This window comes from Entelurus aequoreus, linkage group LG17, assembly GCF_033978785.1.
Source record: "Entelurus aequoreus isolate RoL-2023_Sb linkage group LG17, RoL_Eaeq_v1.1, whole genome shotgun sequence".
NCBI lineage: Eukaryota > Metazoa > Chordata > Actinopteri > Syngnathiformes > Syngnathidae > Entelurus > Entelurus aequoreus.
The window spans coordinates 12,387,775-12,409,937 of NC_084747.1; the positions used below are offsets into that span (position 1 = coordinate 12,387,775).

The following is a 22,163-nucleotide window of genomic DNA, read 5'->3' on the forward strand; positions in this document are numbered from 1 at the left end:
AGGCTAGCAACGCACCTCCTTTACGGCAGCTGTCGCAACGTTCTTAAAGCAACCGCAGCACATACATATATATACAACATATCTCCCTTTTTTAACTTTTGTTTTTCTTTCCTTGTAAACAAAACAAAATCACACTCTATATGTGTTGTCTGTCTAATTATAAATAATGCAGACGAGGCGTGTTGGCTGAGTTCTTGACGTTTACTTTCACAGCGTGCTCATAACCTCATTCTTAGCTGCCGGGTAACGACATGGAACAACACTTTTCGGGGCTACCGCGCATGCTCGTCACTCCCGTTGCATGCTGGGTAGTGTAGTTGTTATATTCCCTAGCCTAGCTCATAACATCACATCTTTCCCCCTACAAAGAAATAATGTTAACTCAATAAAGTGTATTTCTTTTTTTAGCTTCAACTTTTCATTTTTTAGCATTGTAACCACATTTGCAAACAACTTTTCTCTTCATAGAATTTTCTTTCAATAAAGAAATAAAGTGCAAAAATGTCAAAGCATCAAAACAAACAGTTATGTCAAATAGCAGCAGAAGTGCACTTTTTGGAGAGCTGTATTATTTTCAGTTTTGTGCCCAAGGGACTGATTTTATTCAACACTATATTATTATTTATACACCTTTAGTGATCACAGAGACAGGTTGTTTTTGTGTTACTGTATGTATTTGTTTTTCTGAAAAATGCCACTTAATATACTTTGGGTAACAACAGTCAATATTTGTTTATTTTATTTTATTTTTTTAGGGGGGTAACAGTCAATATTTATTAGATTTTATTTTTTTCTTATGTAACAAAAGTGAGCTTTTGTTAAACCAAATATTGTGTGTTTTTTCCATATACAACAACCTATCTGGACTCGATAAGAGAATCGATAAGGAATCGGTTCGATAAGAGGATCCGATAATAGGCTCGAACTCGATAATTTCTTATCAAACATCATCCCTAGTAATGTGTGCCTTCCTTGGGTGAAGCCAGGTTTACAACTATGTTGTGACATGTTGTTATTATGCGGTTTGTTACTTATGTATGTTATGTTGCAGCTATTTAAAATAGTTTTGTCAATTTGTTCTGGCCCAAAATAAATTGGCCCTTTGAAACATATCTTTGTCTTTGTGTGTTGTATGTAGAGCACATTGCTTAACAGACTTCAGTGATGCAAATGCATGTCAAGTTGATCAACAGATTGTATTATTCTCCAGTGCAATAACAGTACTGAAATGAAGGCTAAAAGGGCATTAATGGGAGCCTTAAAAAAAAGAAAGAAAAAAAAGAAGTAACTAGTTACTTTTCCCAGTAACACATTACTTTTTGGTGTAAGTAACTGAGTTAGTAACTTAGTTACTTTTGAAATAAAGTAACAAGTAACTGTAACTAGTTACTGGTTTTCAGAAACTAACCCAACACTGCTGATTAGACATACTAGCACTGTGTTGAATAAAAAGTAGCACATTCTAGTAGACATGGTCTTTTTTTCCAATCATACGCTCACTCATCCCTTTAACCGTTACAGGCTCAAGAATGTGCATGCAAGTTCCGCGGGCCGTTTATTTTTTATACGATAAAATTTTTATGATCGTGACATGTCTTAATGGAAATTGTGATTAAAATGGGAATACTTTTCCAGTCCCAACTAAGCCCTAGTAAGAAGTAGAAAATACAATTCAAAAATACTCTAAATCAAATCCTGGCACAACAACATCATTTTAATCTTTCGCTAGCTGCTACAGTGTTTACAAGATGGAGGATGACTTAGGCTATGTCTACATTGAGCCGGATAATCCCTTAAACAAACAATTATTTAGCCTAAGCATCGTGTCAGCCACACTAAACTATCGTTTAAGGTCCCCCTCCTTGGATAATGTTTTACACGGGTAACTGCGCCGTGTATTTCTTGAATTTCCGGCTCTTAGCTTTGTATGGACTCATTGATTGTTTACAAACTGAGCTCAGAGAGGAAGTGACGCCAGAAAGACCACGCCACAGCCAGCTCGATAACAACCTGTTTCCACTCGGAGCTAACCACTGGAAAGATGGATGCGAGTCATCCAGACATGCCCGTGTTTCTCCTTCTTCTACATGTACAGACACTTGTGGAAATCACACATGAATACCTTAAGAGAAAGCGATTGCAGCTATTTGGGATACAACACTTCTCAAACGGCAAGAGAACATTCGAATGTCCGGGTCAGCTGTGATTCTACTTAGCGAAAAAAAATTGTCCATTTTGTCGAAGGAGAGACAACGAGAATGCAAGCTCCCATGGATGTGATAAAAAAGGTAGCGTGTGCTTTGTATTAGCTGGCCGTCGAGGGGAGACTACGGAAAACGGCGAATGCATGTGGACTGGCAAAGCAGACTGTATCAGTTATTGTCCGCCATGTATGTCGCGGACTCAACGTCTCAGTCCAGAGTATATAAAGTCACCAAAAACTAATGGACAATGAAGGTGAAGGCAAATGAGTGTCCTGACCAGATATCTAGATCCCTAGATTGATTGATGTAAAATGTTCTTTCATGTGTTTATTAAAGATTTGATTAATTCGTGATGACTCAGGTGTGATTCACTACAATAAGGCCCCACAGCACACTGGATTCCAGTTCATTGAAATACCACAACACTGGATATTGTTCAGATAAGTTACATTTAAGAACTTGCACACAAAGCAACGCTGGAGATGGCTATGGCGTGCGCATTTCCCGCGCATGCGTACTAGGTCGCGTTGTGCCGGCGGACGGAGGGGGGAGGGGGTCTTAAACGACCATTGTGTGTGTGTGTGTGTGGACAAGGTTAGGTGGGATAAACCCTCGATAACCTTAGTTAGTGTAGAAGGGGCCTTAGAGATAGTGGGTGTTATGTCCTCGATGTATAGCTTAGCTTAGTAATAATGCTCGCTAAATATTTTATTAGTGGCATTTGCCTAAAACAGTAAAGAGGAACTCTTCTGTTTTGATGAAAAAATTCAGACATCGACCAAACAACTGTAGGCTAGTCTTCAAAACACGCTGCTAACGAGTCGTTGCTCGCGACTTGAACACGTCCATTCTTTTCTGTTACTTGACGACACGACAAACTGTACAGAGACTTTGTTAAATGTGACTAAATACTCACCTTGCCTCAAAACCACGACATGATGAATATAAAAACACACCAAACGAGCCTAACAGAGTTGTTGTTTTGCTTTTAGTTTCTAAATTTGACTGTTGCATTCTTTCATCTCCTCTGATGTGAACTCCACTGCCTTCTTCAAGCTAACAATCATGGCGGCTCTTTCTTTACATTCTTCAACAAGGTCGGCTAATGTCTCTTTTTTAAGGGTTTGAAATAGTTTTCAAACGACAAAACTTCAAGTCACTCACCTTCATCTTTCGTCTTTATCTCCGTTGGTGATTTGCTGGAAGTTGGTGGCGCTGATTCTCTTTCATGTTCTCTTTTAGCGGACGTCGCCATCTTAGCATAGCAGTAGTCGTCCATCTTCTATCACGTCTTCAATCTTCACTTCAAATATCACTCCAAAGTCAATGCACGTTTCGTAGCTTTGGAAAATACCAATTGAGATATTTGTTGCTATATTTGCTGTGAATCATATGACTTTAAGATCGTGAATTAGAAAAATCTCCGAACAACCATAGCACGCGGTCTTCGTCTTTTTGCTTCGCTTCAAGTACATTTGCGCATGCGCTAGAAGTCAGCAACTTCCGTTTCCTACTCCACATCAGTTGTTTTTCAAAATAAAGGCATTTTACTCTTGTTTTAAAATAATGGTTGGCAAAAGTATCTAACATCAAATAATCTACAACTACTCTTTGAAAATAAAAAACATATATATACAAGCATGTGCACACTTTTTCAATGGCTGTTCAAACCAGAAAAAAGGGCATAGATCAAAAATAAAAATCACAGTTTAAACACTACAAGAAACACACACATTTTTCAACCTACTTAGTTGTTTTAGTTAAAAACATTTACAGACTAAAATTATTACTCTGAACAAACAAGACAAGCACTAAGAGTGTAGATCTCCACCAGGACCAATCCTATTGTTCACATGCTACTAAATTGTGTGCCATCTCATGTGTATCGTGTGCTGGTATGACAATAAACTTCCATGAATCCTGTAAAACACCAGACAGTTAGTAATATGGTTTCACATAAAAATGTTGGTGAAACTGCTCATTTCTACCTAGCGATAGGTGGCTCTAACTGTAGTGCTAATCACTCACCAGCAGAAAGCCCTCATCACACTGCTAATCAATAACTACCATCTTAGGCACTTAACATCACTAATCGCCAGTTAACAGCTATCATGCTAAATGTCAACTATCTTAAATGCAAATATGAAAACAAGACACATTAACGTCTTTCCCCATTACAAACATCATAACACAATCTAAACTTATACAGACACATTACTGTCTGAGCATATAAGATATTCAGTTGTGTTACATCACAATTTATTATATTGAAATTAGCCATGTGATTAAGATTGTGTTCGGAGAAAGTGGAAGAGTGATTGTCAGCCTGACATTGATGTGTCTCTGAGAACTGAACACATTTTTATAACTTATAACAAAAAGTGTTTATACAGTAACCTGCTCACATGAGTCACATTAAAGCAGGGGTGTCAAACTCATTTTAGCTCAGGGGCCGCATGGAGGAAAATCTATTTCCACGTGGGCGGGACAGGTAAAATCAAGACATGATAACTTAAAAATACGACTACGACAACTTCAGATTATTTTCTTTGTTTTACTTTGGCCCAAAATAGAACAAGCACATTCTAAAAATGTACATATCACAAATAATCATCTTGACAAAACACTTCAAGTTAGATAAAAATTTAGAGCGACAAAAACGTTGCATTTTCAAAAACACCTTAAAGAACACAATTAATTTAGATTTAATCTCAGTGTTTCTATTAAACTTTAAGTCACAACGCATCTAAGCTTGAACAACAAACAAAATAAAGCATGAATAAAAACTATTCTATGTATCAACTACCTCATTTGTCATTTCCACATATTAATCCTGTGCTAACTCAACAAACCATACAAACTGAGGTAGAAACTATTCAAGAGTGTTGAGTTACTTCCTGTCTTCTAGACATAATGTGTATTGATAGAAAAATAAAAGCTGTGCAATGTGTGAACAATTTCAACAAAGCACAAATAAAAAGTTAAAAGACTGACAGTATTGCAGTAAATCACACACTGTTCACTTTCTTTACATTTCAGGATGGATTCAGGATTCAGGATGCTTTATTATTGTCAAATTTTTAACATGTACAAGACACATAAGAACTGAAATTCCATTTTCGGCACAGTCCCACTAAGAGCAGACATACATTACTGGGAGACAAGACAGGACCGCCAACGGATCAGCCACTTACGGCGCTCCTTAAAAAGGTGGGAAAAAGGTGATATTGGGAAAGGGGGGAAGAGTAAAAAATATCAGTCAAAGTCTGGACCCTCGGGAGGGGGTCCAGACTGAGTCCAAGGGAAACAACCTCATTTGCCATAGCACACATAAACATGTTACATATAATCACAACAACTCGCAACAGGGGGGGTGGGGGGGTTTGGGGCCCTGGAGGCCGGCCTGCTGCTATAAAGCGCTACTCAGCTGTCCATCACCCCGAAGGGGAATCAAGCGGTAGTGAAGGCGTGGGGTGGGGAGTGTGTTTGTGTATATGCCCATTGTCTTTGGGTGTAGTGGTGTTGTGTTCATTGGCCCGTGGTCGTTCTGCATGCATTGCAAGCAAAGTTCGACTTCCAGGTGTCGTTGAGGAGGGAGGGAGGTCAAAAGCGTCCATCTTTGAAATTCCTCAGGAGATGTTTACAGAACAGCCTGTTCTTGTCCTCAAGGCCATTCGGGGGAGTCAAATCGTAGATAAGGATTTTTGTTTTTCTTCGAACAGACATAACAAAGGCTTGCCTGTTCTATTCGTCCATGTTGGCCCTCATATCCAATTTTTCCTTTTCAGCAAGCTTCTCCATGGTGTGATCCATCTTGCGATTCAGTTCAGAAATCTGTGATCCCACAGCCCGACCCAAACCTTCCATTGCAACGAACAGCCTTTGGGCTCCTTGAATGGCTGCTATCGTCTTACGAATTTTACGATGCACCAGAGCAATGTCCAGCCCAATCAGCAGGTGCCCCGCAATCATGGTTCCAAATAGGTAGATGTCTTTCACGTCCTCGATGGAAAGGACGGAGAGGCACATGATTCTCCATTTATCCCAGGAATCTCTCACGTACCCCGCAGCAATGGTTCCATCAGGGCAGCCAGGCTCCCCAGAACCTCTTTTCCTCGTCAAAAAGATGTTGTCAATTGAGTCGAGAATCCAACTAATATATTCCATGTCTGATGTTTAGATTTGGAGGACAGCTCAAAGAAAGAGGCTTCAAATAAAAGTTTGGACAGACAAGACAAAGAGAGCAAGCAGGGAGAAGACGGGAGGAGAAAAAAATGCAACCGCCCTCACCAGAGGCAAGACAGAAAGAGGCACATAAGACAATCATTTTCACAGAACTATATCAGTGTGCAGTGTCTCATGCTGCATTTTAAGTGGTGTTACTGATTGCTTATTTTACTCCTGTTTTACGTTGGGTCGAGGGGGAGGAGTCACAGCCCCGCTTTAAAGTGAACCTCTTGCTTGGTATACTTGCTCGCCCCGGTATAAACTATTTGCTTGCCTAACAGAATTGCTATTGCGACATCCAGTGTACAAAATTAGAACAGCAGTTTCTTTCATTAAAAAAGCAGCTGAATTTTACACTTTGCAAACTCATCTCGCGGGCCGGATTGAACCTGTTATGCCCGGATGTCGAGGGAGGTGGGGGTTGGGTTGTGGGTGTTGGGGGTTAATTGTTCATATGTCTCTGATTTGCACATCAATCAGTCTAAGAAGTAAACGTTGGCAGTTTGTTATGCAAACAGTTACCCAGCATCACTTATGCGTCGTCAGTTTTGATACATCTCAACTTTGCAGTGAAAAACGGCATAGTGCAGGTTTTCGAGCACACTTGACACATGAGGCCCCAGGTCCCTGGACTGAAGAAGGAGTAACCAAGCACTTAAAGCATCATCTATCTTACTGATCAGAAAGGTTTCAGATACAGAGAAGACATGGGGTCATGAGTAGATAAGATTATTCTCCAAATAATCCAAGTTTGTATGTATAGCTCAGATATTTGTGAAAGAAGCAGTGAGGAGGTCCTGGGTAGGGTGGATGTCGCCACATATGAGCAACATACCACAAACTAAACAGATAATTGGTTATTTTCCCTTGTGTGTTCTTTTGTGTTTTGCTGCGTCTGCATTATGTGTGAACCTTTTACAGCACACTGAACAACTAAATGTTTTTTTCTTGTGTGTGTTCTCATGTGTTGAGTCAATTGGCTATTTTTAGAAAAGCTTTTGCTACAAACTGAACACTTGTATGGTTTTTCACCTGTGTGTGTTCTCTTGTGGTTAGTTAAATCCCTCTTAACAGAAAAACTTTTGCCACAAACTGAACAACTAAATGTTTTTTTACCTGTGTGTATTCTCATATGTCCAATCGTACTGCTCTTAAAAGAAAAGCTTTTGCCACAAACTGAACAACTAAATGGTTTTTCACCTGTGTGTCTTCTCATATGTCCAATCATACTGCTCTTAAAAGAAAACTTTTTGCCACAAACTGAACAACTAAATGGTTTTTCACCTGTGTGCGTTCTCATGTGGTTAGTTAAATCCCTCTTAACAGAAAAACTTTTGCCACAAACTGAACAACTAAATGGTTTTTCTCCTGCGTGTCTTCTCATGTGTTGGGTCAAATGGCTCTGGACAGAAAAGCTTTTGCCACAAACTGAACAGTTAATATTTTTTTTTCCTCCTGTGTGTGTTATCATGTGTTGATTCAAATGATACTTTCGAGAAAAGCTTTTGCCACAAACTGAACATTCAAATGGTTTTTCACCTGTGTGCCTTCTCATATGTTCAGTCAAATTGCTCTTAAAAAGAAAGCTTTTGCCACAAACTGAACAACTAAATGTGTTTTTTCCCGTGTGTCTTCTCATGTGGTTAGTCAAATTTTGCTTAACAGAAAAGCTTTTGCCACAAACTGAACAGTTAATATTTTTTTTTCCTCCTGTGTGTGTTGTCATGTGTTGATTCAAATGATACTTTCGAGAAAAGCTGTTGCCACAAACTGAACATTCAAATGGTTTTTCACCTGTGTGTGTTCTCATGTGTTGAGTCAATTGGCCTTTTTGACAAAAGCTCATGACACAAACTGAACATTTAAATGGTTTTTCTCCTGTGTGTGTTCTCATGTGTTGAGTCAATTGGCCTTTTTGACAAAAGCTCATGACACAAACTGAACATTTAAATGGTTTTTCTCCTGTGTGTGTTCTCATGTGTTGAGACAATTGGCCTTTTTGACAAAAGCTTGCGACACAAACTGAACATTTAAATGGTTTTTCACCTGTGTGTGTTCTCATGTGTTGAGTCAAAATGCTATTTTGAGAAAAACTTTTGCCACAAACTGAACACTTAAATGGTTTTACACCTGTGTGTGTTCTCATGTGTCGAGTCAAGTGGCACTTTTTAGTAAAACTTTCAGCACAAACTGAGCAGCTCAAACATGTTTTACTTCTCTTCTTAGTAGAGCATTCAGAGTGTTTCTTGTCAATGTGAGTCCTCATATCACCTTCACAGTCTTTATCGCTGCTCAAAGGTTCTTCAACCTTGTCTTTCGCCTCACTATGTGATAGTGGAGTTAAGATGTTGTCTAGTTGTGGTTTCTCTTCATCATCTTCAGTCTTCACAGAGAGAATACTCAGTGGAAACTTAGTGTAATCAGCTTCCTCTCGTCCTAGAAGACACTCTCCCTCCTGAGTGATGCAGAGTTCCTCCTCTTCCTTTTTAATGCAGGGTGGTTGTGGAGTCTCCTGCTTCAAAGTGGAGCTCCCCCCTAACTGAGGGGAAACTTCTTCTGGATTACCGATCAGCTGCTGGACGTCTGCAAGACACAAGCAACAAAAACACACTTTATTCTATGTACTGTATGTGTGTGTACAAACCCTGTTTCCATACGAGTTGGGAAATTGTGTTAGATGTAAATATAAACGGAATACAATGATTTGCAAATCCTTTTCAACCCATATTCAGTTGAATGCACTACAAAGACAAGTAAACGTTTGGGAAGTGAGGAGACACATTTTTGAAGCTTCTCAGGTGGAATTCTTTCCCATTCTTGCTTGATGTACAGCTTAAGTTGTTCAACAGTCCGGGGGTCTCCCTTGTGGTTTTTAGGCTTCATAATGCGCCACACATTTTCAATGGGAGACAGGTCTGGACTACAGGCAGGCCAGTCTAGTACCTGCACTCTTTTACTATGAAGCCACGTTGATGTAACACGTGGCTTGGCATTGTCTTGCTGAAATAAGCAGGGGCGTCCATGGTAACGTTGCTTGGATGGCAACATATGTTGCTCCAAAACCTGTATATACCTTTCAGCATTAATGGTGCCTTCACAGATGTGTAAGTTACCCATGTCTTGGGCACTAATACACCCCCATACCATCACACATGCCGGCTTTTCCACTTTGCGCCTATAACAATCCGGATGGTTCTTTTCCTCTTTGGTCCGGAGGACACGACGTCCACAGTTTCCAAAAACAATTTGAAATGTCGACTCGTCAGACCACAGAACACTTTTCCACTTTGTATCAGTCCATCTTAGATGAGCTCAGGCCCAGCGAAGCCGACGGCGTTTCTGGGTGTTGTTGATAAGCGGTTTTCGCCTTGCATAGGAGAGTTTTAACTTGTACTTACAGATGTAGCGACCAACTGTAGTTACTGACAGTGGGTTTCTGAAGTGTTCCTGAGCCCATGTTGTGATATCCTTTACACACTGATGTCGCTTGTTGATGCACTACAGCCTGAGGGATTGAAGGTCACGGGGCTTAGCTGCTTACGTGCAGTGATTTCTCCAGATTCTCTGAACCCTTTGATGATATTACGGACCGTAGATGGTGAAATCCCTAAATTCCTTGCAATAGCTGGTTGAGAAAGGTTGTTCTTAAACTGTTCAATAATTTGCTCATACATTTGTTGACAAAGTGGTGACCCTCACCCCATCCTTGTTTGTGAATGACTGAGCATTTCATGGAATCTACTTTTATACCCAATCATGGCACCCACCTGTTCCCAATTTGCCTGTTCACCTGTGGGATGTTCCAAATAAGTGTTTGATGAGCATTCCTCAACTTTATCAGTATTTATTGCCACCTTTCCCAACTTCTTTGTCACGTGTTGCTGGCATCAAATTCTAAAGTTAATGATTATTTGCACAAAAAAAAAAGTTTATCAGTTTGAACATCAAATATGTTGTGTTTGTAGCATATTCAACTGAATATGGGTTGAAAATGATTTGCAAATCATTGTATTCCATTTATTTATTTATTTTTTTTGTCCTGTCCAGCTTCTCAGGCAAATCATATAGTTGATGTAGATGCACATATCGGCTGTTCAGATTTACTTTACAAAAGAGAAGTGTAGGATACTTCTCTTGTTGCCTTATTTGTATTTGACTTTATTAAATGTATTTATATTATCATTTGGTGCAGCCGGGCCGGAGCAGGAGGGGATAGAAAGAGAGAAAAAAGAAGATAGAGGGGGAAATTGTAGGGACAAGAGGGCGATTAGACAGAGAGACAAAAACAACAACAGTAAACACAACAACAACAACAACAACAACCACAGAGCAACATCAGCAAATACGACATGTAGAAATATGATGGTAAAAGTGATAGCAAATAAGCAGTTAGCGAAAATAAAAAATAATACAGAAATGACAATGAGCATTATTACACTACAAATGGAGCAATACAAATACCAATAGAAATAGCGCTATTGATAACGAACAATACCGATACTTTACCTTTATTATTAGCAATACAGTTGTTCAAATGCAACAATACATATACATAATGATAACCTCAGATACGAAAGAATGCAGAAAAATGGGGGGGAAGAAAGAGAAGCAACCTACATTAACCTTGTAGATTGTTATAGTAACAATAGGTTAAGCCTTGTCAGTGTGCCATGTGTTATACCCAGTTTACCTTAGGGCAACAACATTAATATATGTTTGATGAAACGTGATTATGTGCATGAGTGTATGTGTGCATATGTACTTGTATATGTACAGAATGTGTATGTGTGTTTGTAAAGTGAATGTATACAGTATGTACAGTATGTGTATATTAGGGCTGCAACAACTAATCGATTATAAAAATAGTTGGCGATTAATTTAGTCATCGATTTGTTGGAACTATGCTATGCGCATGCGCGGAGGCTTTTTTAAATAAATAAAAATAAACAAGAGGCCTGGTTGCCCGCACGTCCATGCCCCTCCGCCCACCACCCACCAGGCATCCCATCCGGCAAAAAGCCATAAGGGCCCAGCCCCACGCCCACAGCCGGCATGCCACGGCATCTCAGCAGGCCCGGTGCAGCGACCAGCAATGCACACCGGGGCAGCGACACATACATACGTACCTACATACATACACACAGATTTCACCATACATATATACAAACAAACGTACACGTACACACACACACATACATACACACGCACCCATATATACACATATATAATTTAAAAGAATAAATAAAATGTATTAAATAGATAATAAAACAATAATATATAAGAATATATATAAATACAATTAATAAATAAATAAGGGCGGAGTAAAACTCAGGAGGGGGACTCTCGCAGGGCAGTCGGGCAGCACCGCCGGGGCCCCAACAAGGGAGGCAAGCAGCCCCCCAACCCGGCACCAGGCGGGCCCGCACAGTCGCAGCGCAGGGCGACCCCGGGCAGACCCCGCCCCGCGCCCCAGGGGAAGGAGGAAGCCCACGGACACCCGGGGCCAGAGGGGCAGGAGCCGACCCCCGCCCGACAGCGGCAAGACCCCAGCCCCCCGGCCGCAACCCCCCGCCCAACCACCCACAAGAGGGACAGCCCCCCCACCCAACCCAAGGCAGCCGCCCACAGCCCCACCCACACCCCATCCCCGCCCAGGCACCCCCATCCACCCCTGGCCGCCAGACCACTCATGGATCAGCCCGCCAGGCCGGAACAAGGGAACACACCCCAGGCCCACCCGACCCCGCGGCACACAGCCCCCCCGGCGCCCAGGACACCCCCCCCCCCCCCCACCCACGGAGCAAGACCCCCGGGACAGAGCCCCATCCCCGGCCCCCATGGGAGTCAGGTCAGGAAATTAATTAGCGGTGCCCAAAGAGATCAGAATTCTGTCAGTTGTTGTTTTGATTCAGCAGACATTCTTTCCATAACTACATAATCTAATAAAATGTTTTTGAAAAGGTTTATACATAAATTATTTTTGGATTTCCAATTCATGAGAATAGTTTTCTTGGCGATGCCTAATGCATTTATAAGGAGGTGTGTTTTGTTTATATCAAGATCAGTTGCGGAGAGATCACCCAACAGGCAGAGTGCGGGGGACATGGGAATAGGAATCTCTAACGCTAATGATAGGTTCTCGCACACTCCAAGCCAAAAGTTACTCACGGGAGCACAGGACCACATTGAATGTAAGTAGTTATCTACCTTATTATTTGAGCAGTGTACACAAATGTTAGAGTCAGCTAAACCCATTTTACACATTCTTAGACCGGTGTAATGTATTCTGTAAAGTATTTTGAGCTGAATCAGTCGTAAATTCGGATTCTTAATCAAACGTAAGTAAAGTATTGAGGCATATTTGTTTCCAGAATCCTGGGTCACAGCTTGTGGATACGTCTGAGTGCCATTTGGAAGTTGGGATACTTATTGTGTTAACTATTTTTGATAAGAGAGCATATAATTTAGATAAAGCTTTGGGGGCAGATGTTTTGAAGAATTTAACGGTCGTAGGATTACTTTCCCATGTTGTTTTGTTGAATCTTGCGCTGATTACAGATTTGATTTGTATATATTCTAGGAATTTATTAGGATTGATTGCATATTGTGTCATTAAACTTTTAAAAGAGATACAACTGTTTGCATTGATGATATCCCCAAGGCATCTGGCTCCCTTATCATACTATGTTGGAAAGTTCAATGGCTTCTTGTTTAAAAGAAAATCAGGATTATTCCAAATAGGCGTAAATTGACAGGGAGTGAGCGGGGACCCAGTTATTTTCAAAAACTCCCACCAAGCTGTTAAAGTAGTGCGTATATTAATACTTCTAAAGCAGTTGTGTTTTCGGAGGATTTGGCTAATAAAGGGCAAGTTAGAAATTGGGATCTCCTGGCTAAGTGATTGTTCAATCTCTAACCATAAACTATCTAATAAAGTGGGATTGATCCATTTTAATATATATTGTAGTTTATTTGCAAGGAAGTAATAGGAAAAGTTTGGGAGTTCTAGACCCCCATATTCTTTGGGTTTTTGTAAAGTTTTAAGGCTGATTCGTACTGGTTTACTCTTCCAAAGAAACTGATTGATGTGTGAGTCTAGTGATTTAAACCAGATTTCAGAAAGTTTGCTTGGAATCATTGAAAAGAGATAATTAACCCTAGGCAAGACCATCATTTTCACGGTAGAAACCCTTCCCATAAGTGAGATTGGCAGTGTTTTCCAACGCGCCAGATCATCCTCAATCGATTTTAAGATTGGGGAGTAATTCAAGCGATTCAGATCTGACAATGTGGAGGAAATATTGATTCCCAGGTATTTAATGTTCCCTTTATGCAGTGGAATCGATGAGGTGCTCTGAAAGTCAAAATGAATTGGTAACACAGTAGATTTGGACCAGTTGATGGAGTAATCTGAAATAGAACTGAATTTATTGATAAGTGAGATTGTATCTTGAAGAGAAGAATGTGGATTTTGTAAGAAAAGTAATACATCATCAGCATAAAGGCTTATTTTATGATGAACGGTTGCGGTATGGATGCCTTTAATATTTGCATGCTGTCGAATTGCGGTTGCAAGAGGTTCAATAAATATAGCAAACAGTGACGGAGAAAGTGGACACCCTTGCCTTGTGCCCCTCATAAGATTAAACCTTGGGGAGATTTGGCTGTTCGTTCTAACCGAAGCTGTAGGAAAACTATATAGGACCTTGATCCATTCTATAAATGAGTCTCCAAATCCAAATTTCTGTAGAGTAGCTACAAGAAAATTCCAATTCACTCAATCAAATGCTTTTTCAGCATCTAATGAAACAACAGCTGTTTTTTAAATGATGAATAACAGAATAGTCTATCACATTGAGTAGGCGGCGAACATTGTTGGACGATTGTCTCTCTTTGATGAAACCTGTTTGATCAGGATGTACTATATATGGAGTGACTTTTTCTAATCTTTGAGCTAATACTTGATACTTGATCATTTTAAGATCAGCACTAATCAGGGAGATTGGCCGGTAACTGGATGGAAGTGTTGGGTCTTTATCAGGTTTTAGCAAGAGACTAATCGTGGCAGAGTTCATATTTGGAGGAAGGAATGAGTTTTCTTTCATTTCTAAAGCCATTTTCGTAAATATCGGAGCTAGCAGTGACCAGAATGTTTTGTAGAACTCCACAGGGAACCCATCAGGCCCTGGTGCTTTATTGTTTGGCATCTGTTGAAGAGCATTGTGAAGTTCATCTACAGAAATAGCAAGATCTAAATTTGATACCTGTCTTGTATTTAATTTAGGCAAGTCTATACCAGAAATGGCTCAAAGTCTGAAAGAGATGGGTCAATCTGGGGTGTATACAAGTTTCTTGTATTCCATTTATATTTACATCTAACACAACTCATATAAAAACAGGGTTTGCAGTAGGGTTGTACAGTATACTGCTACTAATAAAGTATTGTGCTACTAATCAATTGAAATCGGTACTATACCACCTTTGTAAAGTACCGGTACCGTTCATTCATCTGAATGCCGCTGTGCGGCCGTGACTACAGAGCCGAGGCGCATGTTGTTGAGTGTGTCAAAACGCACACACAAAGTGCATACAAGTAATAACATGGTGGAGAGGAAGAAAGGCAACAAAGGACAATTCTACTGGTTAATAAAGAGGGTGCGTGAAGTGCAATCTGGAGGTATTTGGGCTTCTGAACTAACAATAAAGGTGACACTTTAAACAGGGAGCCGCCGCTCTGCAAGGGTTGCTTTACACCTTTCCTGTTTGTCGGCTCACAGACCGTGGTCGAGGAGCGCAGGGGAGACGTTCCCTCCATTGTTGTCGGGGGTAACACTGGGTCCATAAAGCTTCGCTCTTTGGTCGGAAGGACGAGGCCATCGATTAGTTACAACTTGGTCATTAGGGCTGCAACAACTAATCGATTAAAATCGATTATAAAAATAGTTTGGCGATTAATTTAGTCATCGATTAGTTGGATCTATGCTATGCGCTTGCGCTGCGGCTACGTCTCATGAGGTGGCAGTAAGCCAGCCAATGATGTGTCATGTGCAGCTCATGTGACGACGCTGTCTCCTTTAAAGTTAAAGTACCAATGATTGTCACACACACACTAGGTGTGGCGAAATTAAGCTCTGCATTTGACCCATCCCCATGTTCACCCACTGGGAGGTGAGGGGAACAGTGAGCAGTAGCGGTGGCCACACCTGGGAATCATATTTGGTGATTTAACACCCAATTCCAACCCTTGATGCTGAGTGCCAAGCAGGGAGGTAATGGGTCCCATTTTTTTAGTCTTTGTGCCTGGAAACATTCGAAAAATGGCGGAGGAAAACAGTACCGATAGTTTAGCGGAGAACTATCATGAGGTTATTGCTTCAGTGGAGAAAAGTGTACGACCTAAGTCATCAAAAGTGTGGGAACACTTTACTTGAAAGACTTCAAAGAAGACCGTTTCCTGCAAAGTTTGTGTTTCCAAGAAGGGCATGAGCAGACTCTTTTTCCTGAGGAAGCTTAGGTCCTTTAATGTGTGCAGCAAGCTGTTGGAGATATTTTATCAGACTGTTGTGGCCAGTGCCCTGTACTTTGCAGTGGTTTGTTGGGGGAGCAGCACCAGCAAAAGGGACTCAAACCGGATTGACAAACTGATCCGGAAAGCCGGCCAAACTATTGGCACGCAGTTGGAGGCGTTTGTGTCAGTGAGGGACAGGAGGACACTGGACAAACTGCTGGCCATCATGGACAATCCTGCCCACCCACTCCATCTGACAATTGAGGGACAGCAGAGTTCATACTCCAACAGGCTCCTTCAGCTTCGTTCCCAGTGTTTGATTCAAGAACTCCTTCATTCCGCACTCCATCCAGCTGTATAATCACTCACCAAACCACAATAGATGATATCTGTCTACTACCTGACCGCTTCTATGTTAGCTACTTCTCTTTGTTTTTAATGTCTATTTTCTATTTTCTGCTGGATTTACTCTCTATTTTATGATGCAGCTGTCACATATACTGTAATATTGTACATAGTAATTGTTTTATATTGTATATGTCAGGCTTGTCCCTGACAGTTTGGTTATGTTTTTCCTCTGTGTTTGTCTTTATTTCCTGTCAGCGCTTTTATTTTGGTTGTTTCCCGCTTGTCTCCCTGAGCGCTGTTTCCTCTCAGCTGCGGCTGATTGGCACCTGTCCACACCTGGTGTCTATCAGCCAGCTGCTATTTAAGCCTGCTTTGCCATCCAGTCTGTGCTGGAGTATTACTGATTGTCGTTGTAGCCGTTAGCTGTTTCCAGTTTTTCTGTTTGCTTGTTCCTGTTTTCAGTTTGGCTAATCCTAGTTCCTGGTTTGTGTTTTACATTTATTTTGGACATTAAAGGCCTACTGAAATGCGATTTTCTTATTTAAACGGGGATAGCAGATCCATTCTATGTGTCATACTTGATCATTTCGCGATATTGCCATATTTTTGCTGAAAGGATTTAGTAGAGAACATCGACGATAAAGTTTGCAACTTTTGGTCGCTGATAAAAAAGCCTTGCCTGTACCGGAAGTAGCGTGACGTCGCAGGTTGAAGGGCTCCTCACATTTCCCTATTGTTTACACCAGCAGCGAGACCGATTCAGACCCAGAAAGCGATGATTATCCCATTAATTTGAGCGAGGATGAAAATTTGTGGATGAGGAACGTGAGAGTGAAGGACTAGAGTGCAGTGCAGGACTTTCTTTTTTCGCTCTGACCGTAACTTAGGTACAAGGGCTCATTGGATTCCACACTCTCTCCTTTTTCTATTGTGGATCACGGATTTGTATTTTAAACCACCTCGGATACTATATCCTCTTGAAAATGAGTCGAGAACGCGAAATGGACATTCACAGTGACTTTTATCTCCACGACAATACATCGGCGAAGCACTTTAGCTACGGAGCTAACATGATAGCATCGTGCTTAACTGCATATACAAACAGAAGAAATAAGCCCCTGACTGGAAGGATAGACAGAAGATCAACAATACTACCAAACCCTGGACCTGTAACCACACGGTTAAAGGCCTACTGAAATGAATTTTTTAAATTTAAACGGGGATAGCAGATCCATTCTATGTGTCATACTTGATTATTTCGCGATATTGCCATATTTTAGCTGAAAGGATTTAGTAGAGAACATCGACGATAAAGTTCGCAACTTTTGCTCGCTGATAAAAAAAGCCTTGCCTGTACCGGAAGTAGCGTGACGTCCCCTGTTGAAAGGCTTCTCACATTTCCCCATTGTTTACAATGCAGCGAGAGAGATTCGGACCGAGAAAGCGACGATTACCCCATTAATTTGAGCGAGGATGAAAGATTCGTGGATGAGGAAAGTGAGAGTGAAGGACTAGAGAGGCAGTGCAGGACGTATCTTTTTTCGCTCTGACCGTAACTTAGGTACAAGCTGGCTCATTGGATTCCACACTTTCTCCTTTTTCTATTTTGGATCACGGATTTGTATTTTAAACCACCTCGGATACTATATCCTCTTGAAAATGAGAGTCCAGAACGCGAAATGGACATTCACAGTGACTTTTATCTCCACGACAATACATCGGCGAAACACTTTAGCTACGGAGCTAACGTGATAGCATCGGGCTCAAATGCAGATAGAAACAAAATACATAAACCCCTGACTGGAAGGATAGACTGAAAATTAACAATACTATTAAGCCATGGACATGTAAATACACGGTTAATGCTATCCAGCTTGGCGAAGCTTAAAAATGCTGTTGCTAACGACGCCATTGAAGCTAACTTAGCAACGGGACCTCACAGAGCTATGATAAAAACATTAGCGCTCCACCTATGCTAGCCAGCCCTCATCTGCTCATCAACACCTGTCCTCACCTGCGTTCCAGCGATCGACGGAAGGACGAAGGACTTCACCCGATCATCCGTGCGGTCGTTGGCTAGCGCGTCTGCTATCCAAGTCAAAGTCCTCCTGGTTGTGTTGCTACAGCCAGCCGCTAATACACCGATCCCACCTACAACTTTCTTCTTTGCAGTCTTCATTGTTCATTAAACAAATTGCAAAAGATTCACCAACACAGATGTCCAGAATACTGTGGAATTTTGAGATGAAAACAGAGCTTTTTTGTATTGGATTCAATGGTGTACCAATACTCCCGTTTAACTGGTGACGTCACGCGCAAACGTCATCATACATAGACGTTTTCAACCGGAAGTTTAGTGGGAAATTTAAAATTGCACTTTATAAGTTAACCCGGCCGTATTGGCATGTGTTGCAATGTTAAGATTTCATCATTGATATATAAACTATCAGACTGCGTGGTCGGTAGTAGTGGCTTTCAGTAGGCCTTTAAGGTGCCGACAGAGATGCTGGTGCAGTTTTACTCAGTCATCATCGAGTCCATCCTCACCTCCTCCATCACAGTGTGGTTCCCCGGCGCTACAGTCCAGGATAAGCATAGACTGCAGCGCATCGTACGTGCTGCTGAGAAGGTGATTGGCTGCAAGCTCCCATCCCTTCAGGACTTGTTCTCCTCCAGGACCAGGAGGCGTGTGGGTCAGATCACAGCTGACTCTTCTCACCCTGGACACAAACTATTCTCCCCTCTCCCCTCAGGCAGGAGACTATGATTCATCCAGACCCACACCTCCCGCCACCTGAACAGTTTTTTCCCCTCGGCCATCAGGCACATGAACAATAACTCCTAACAGTAGCTCCTTTGAATTCCTTTCTAAGTCTATAACAAGATCTGATAGCTCAGTTACAGCTCTTGTTATTACCAAATCTGTGTTATATGTGTTTTATGTTGCACGATTGCACCAAGAAAAATTCCTAGTTTGTGAACCCGTTCTCAAACAATGGCAATAAAAACCATTCTGGTTCTGATTAAATGTGGCAAAATACTCACCTCACCTCAAAACCACGACATGATGAATATAAAAACACAATAAATGAGCCTAACAGAGTTGTTGTTTTGCTTTTAGTTTCTAAATTTGACTTTTACATTCTTTCATCTCCTCTGATGTGAACTCCACTGCCTTCTTCAAGCTAACAATCATGGCGGCTTTCTTTACATTCTTCAACAAGGTCGGCTAATTTCGACTTTAAGGGCTTGAAATTCAAATAGTTTTCAAACAACAAAACTTCAAGTCACTCACCTTCATCTTTCGTCTTTATCTCCGTTAGAGATTTGCTGGAAGTTGGTGGCGCTGATTCTCTTTCATGTTCTCTTTTAGCGGACGTCGCCATCTTAGCATAGCAGTGGTCGTCCATCTTCTATCACGTCTTCAATCTTCACTTCAGATATCGCTCCAAACTCAATGCACGTTTCGTGACTTTGGAAAATACCAATTGAGATATTTGTTGCTATATTTGCTGTGAATCATATGACTTTAAGATCGTGAAATCGAAAAATCTCCGACCAACCATAGCACGCGGTCTTCGTCTTTTTGCTCCGCTTAAAGTACATTTGCGCATGCGCTAGAAGCCAGCAACTTCCGTTTCCTACTCGACATCAAAAAAATTTCAAAATAAAGGCATTTTAATCTTGTTTTGAAACAATGGTTGGCAAAAGTATCTAACATCAAATAATCTACAACTACTCTTTGAAAAAATAAAAAAATAATAAAAATAAAAATATATATATATATATATATATATATATACAATTACGTGCACATACATTTGTACAGATGTTCAAACCAGAAAAAGGGCATACGTCGAAGATAAAAATAATACATTTTAAACACTACAAGAAACACAGAAATATTTTTCAACTTACTTAGTTGTTTTAGTTAAAAACATTTAGAAAATAAAATTATTACTCTGAACAAACAAGAAAAGCACTAAGAGTGTAGATCTCCACCAGGACCAATCCTATTGTTCACGTGCTACTAAATTGTGTGCCATCTCATGTGTATCGTGTGCTGGTATGACAATAAACTTCCATGAATCCTGTAAAACACCAGACAGTTAGTAATATGGTTTCACATAAAAATGTTGGTGAAACTGCTCATTTCTACCTAACGATAGGTGGCTCTAACTGTAGTGCTAATCACTCACCAGCAGAAAGCCCTCATCACACTGCTAATCAATAACTACCATCTTAGGCACTTAACATCACTAATCGCCAGTTAACAGCTACCATGCTAAATGTCAACTATCTTAAATGCAAACATGAAAACAAGACACATTAACATCTTTCCCCATTACAAATATATTAACCCAAACCAGGGGTTTGTAGTTCTTTTAGTTGTTGGGACACGATGGACAGATTCCGGCCAGAGAATCCTTTAATCATCTTTATTGCTGAAAGGTAAATGTGAATGTGTGTGTTTGTGTGTGATATTTAGTCGTCAACGCACACAAGGCTGGCTGCCACCATTGATCGAAAATGGGCTATTCTGACAAAGACCTGCTTAAAAGGGGAAATTATGTCACAGATTGACCTGGTAAACGTCACACAATAGACTTTCGTACACAGCCTCCCCCAACTGTCCGTATGGTAGTTAAAACCAGAAGAAAGTCTATGAGGTAGTGTCCTCGTCATCAAGGGGTGGACGCATGATCAGTCAGGTGACGGGGCGAAGGTAGGTGCGATTCGTCCCTTGAACTCTGGCAGTCGGGACCCGTCCATCTGCTCCTGGATGTGTCTTAGTGATCCGTCCTACAGGCCACGATCCTCGGGGGAGTTGAGAATCCACTGTCAAGACAACTTGACCAGCCAAAAGGGTCTTACAATCGTTACTCCACTTGCTACGTTCTTGAAGCCCTGGCAGGTAATGCTGGATGAAAGACGACCAAAAGTGATCTGCTAGGACTTGGCTGTGCCTCCAAGGTCTTTTACAGAGACCACAGGGATCGTAGATTGCTTGAGGTAGAGATGAATCGTGACGGCCCATAAGAAGGAGATTTGGCGTGACTGGGTCTGGGTCTGAGGCGTCCGAAGACAGGCAACCGGGAGGTTAAGCATTCATTATGCCTTCAACTTCTATCAATGTGGTCAGTAATACTGGTTCAGGGACTGTTTGGTCTTTGAGAACAACTCTGAGTGCTGTCTAAATGGATTTTACCTCTCTCTCCCATGTGCCCCCAAAATGTGGAGCGCTTGGAGGATTGAATCGGAATGAAATCTGGTGCTCTGCAAGTTGCTCTCTCAACTGTGGTTCCATTGAAGCAACTCCTTCACGTAATTCACGTTCTCCACCAACAAAGTTGGTACCATTGTCCATGAGGAGGTCAAAGGGTTTGCCGTGTTGTGAGATGAATCTTCTTAAGGATAGCAGGAATGCGTCCGTATCAAGATTCTCCAGTAGTTCCAAGTGTACAGAGCGAGTTGCCATGCACTTATAGATGATACCCCATCTTTTCTCTGTGTGGCGCCCAATTTTCACTTGAAGAGGTCCAAAGCAATAAACTCCGGTTGAGTAGAAAGGTGGCTTATGAATGGCTGCCACCATTGATCGAAAACGGGCTACTCTGAAAAAGACATGCTTAAAAGGGGAAATGACATCACAGATTGACCTACCAACTTAAAGGCACAGGAACGTTACAGAACTGATTAACGGCACACAATTGGCTTTCGTACAAGGGGAGTCAAACTCATTTTAGCCCAGGGGCCGCATGGAGGAAAATCTATTTCCACGTGGGCCGGACGGGTAAAATCCATCCATCCATCCATTTTTCTACCGCTTTTCCCTTTTGGGGTAGCGGGGATTCGCTGGAGCCTATCTCAGCTGC

At 41.3% G+C, this 22,163-nt stretch overlaps 1 protein-coding gene across 1 annotated transcript; it reads right to left on the bottom strand.

The window, feature by feature from the left end:
- Nucleotides 1-7,255: 7,255 nt before the first annotated feature.
- On the bottom strand, nucleotides 7,256-19,864 carry LOC133632374 (gastrula zinc finger protein XlCGF57.1-like). The gene is made up of 2 exons (XM_062024763.1): nucleotides 19,583-19,864; nucleotides 7,256-9,014 (listed from the first exon to the last, which is right to left on the bottom strand). Exons 1-2 carry the CDS (start codon nucleotides 19,695-19,697, stop codon nucleotides 7,273-7,275), a joined length of 1,857 nt encoding a protein of 618 aa, XP_061880747.1. The 5' UTR covers nucleotides 19,698-19,864; the 3' UTR covers nucleotides 7,256-7,272.
- Between the last annotated feature and the right edge of the window lie 2,299 nt (nucleotides 19,865-22,163).

Bases quoted from the DNA above. Each gene is read 5' to 3' on its own strand.
- LOC133632374 (XM_062024763.1), bottom strand. From the start codon at position 19,697: ATGGACGACCACTGCTATGCTAAGATGGCGACGTCCGCTAAAAGAGAA. The intron at 9,015-19,582 runs GTGAGTGACTTG...TGTGTCTTGCAG, and splicing joins GATAAAGACGAAAGATGAAG to ACGTCCAGCAGCTGATCGGT.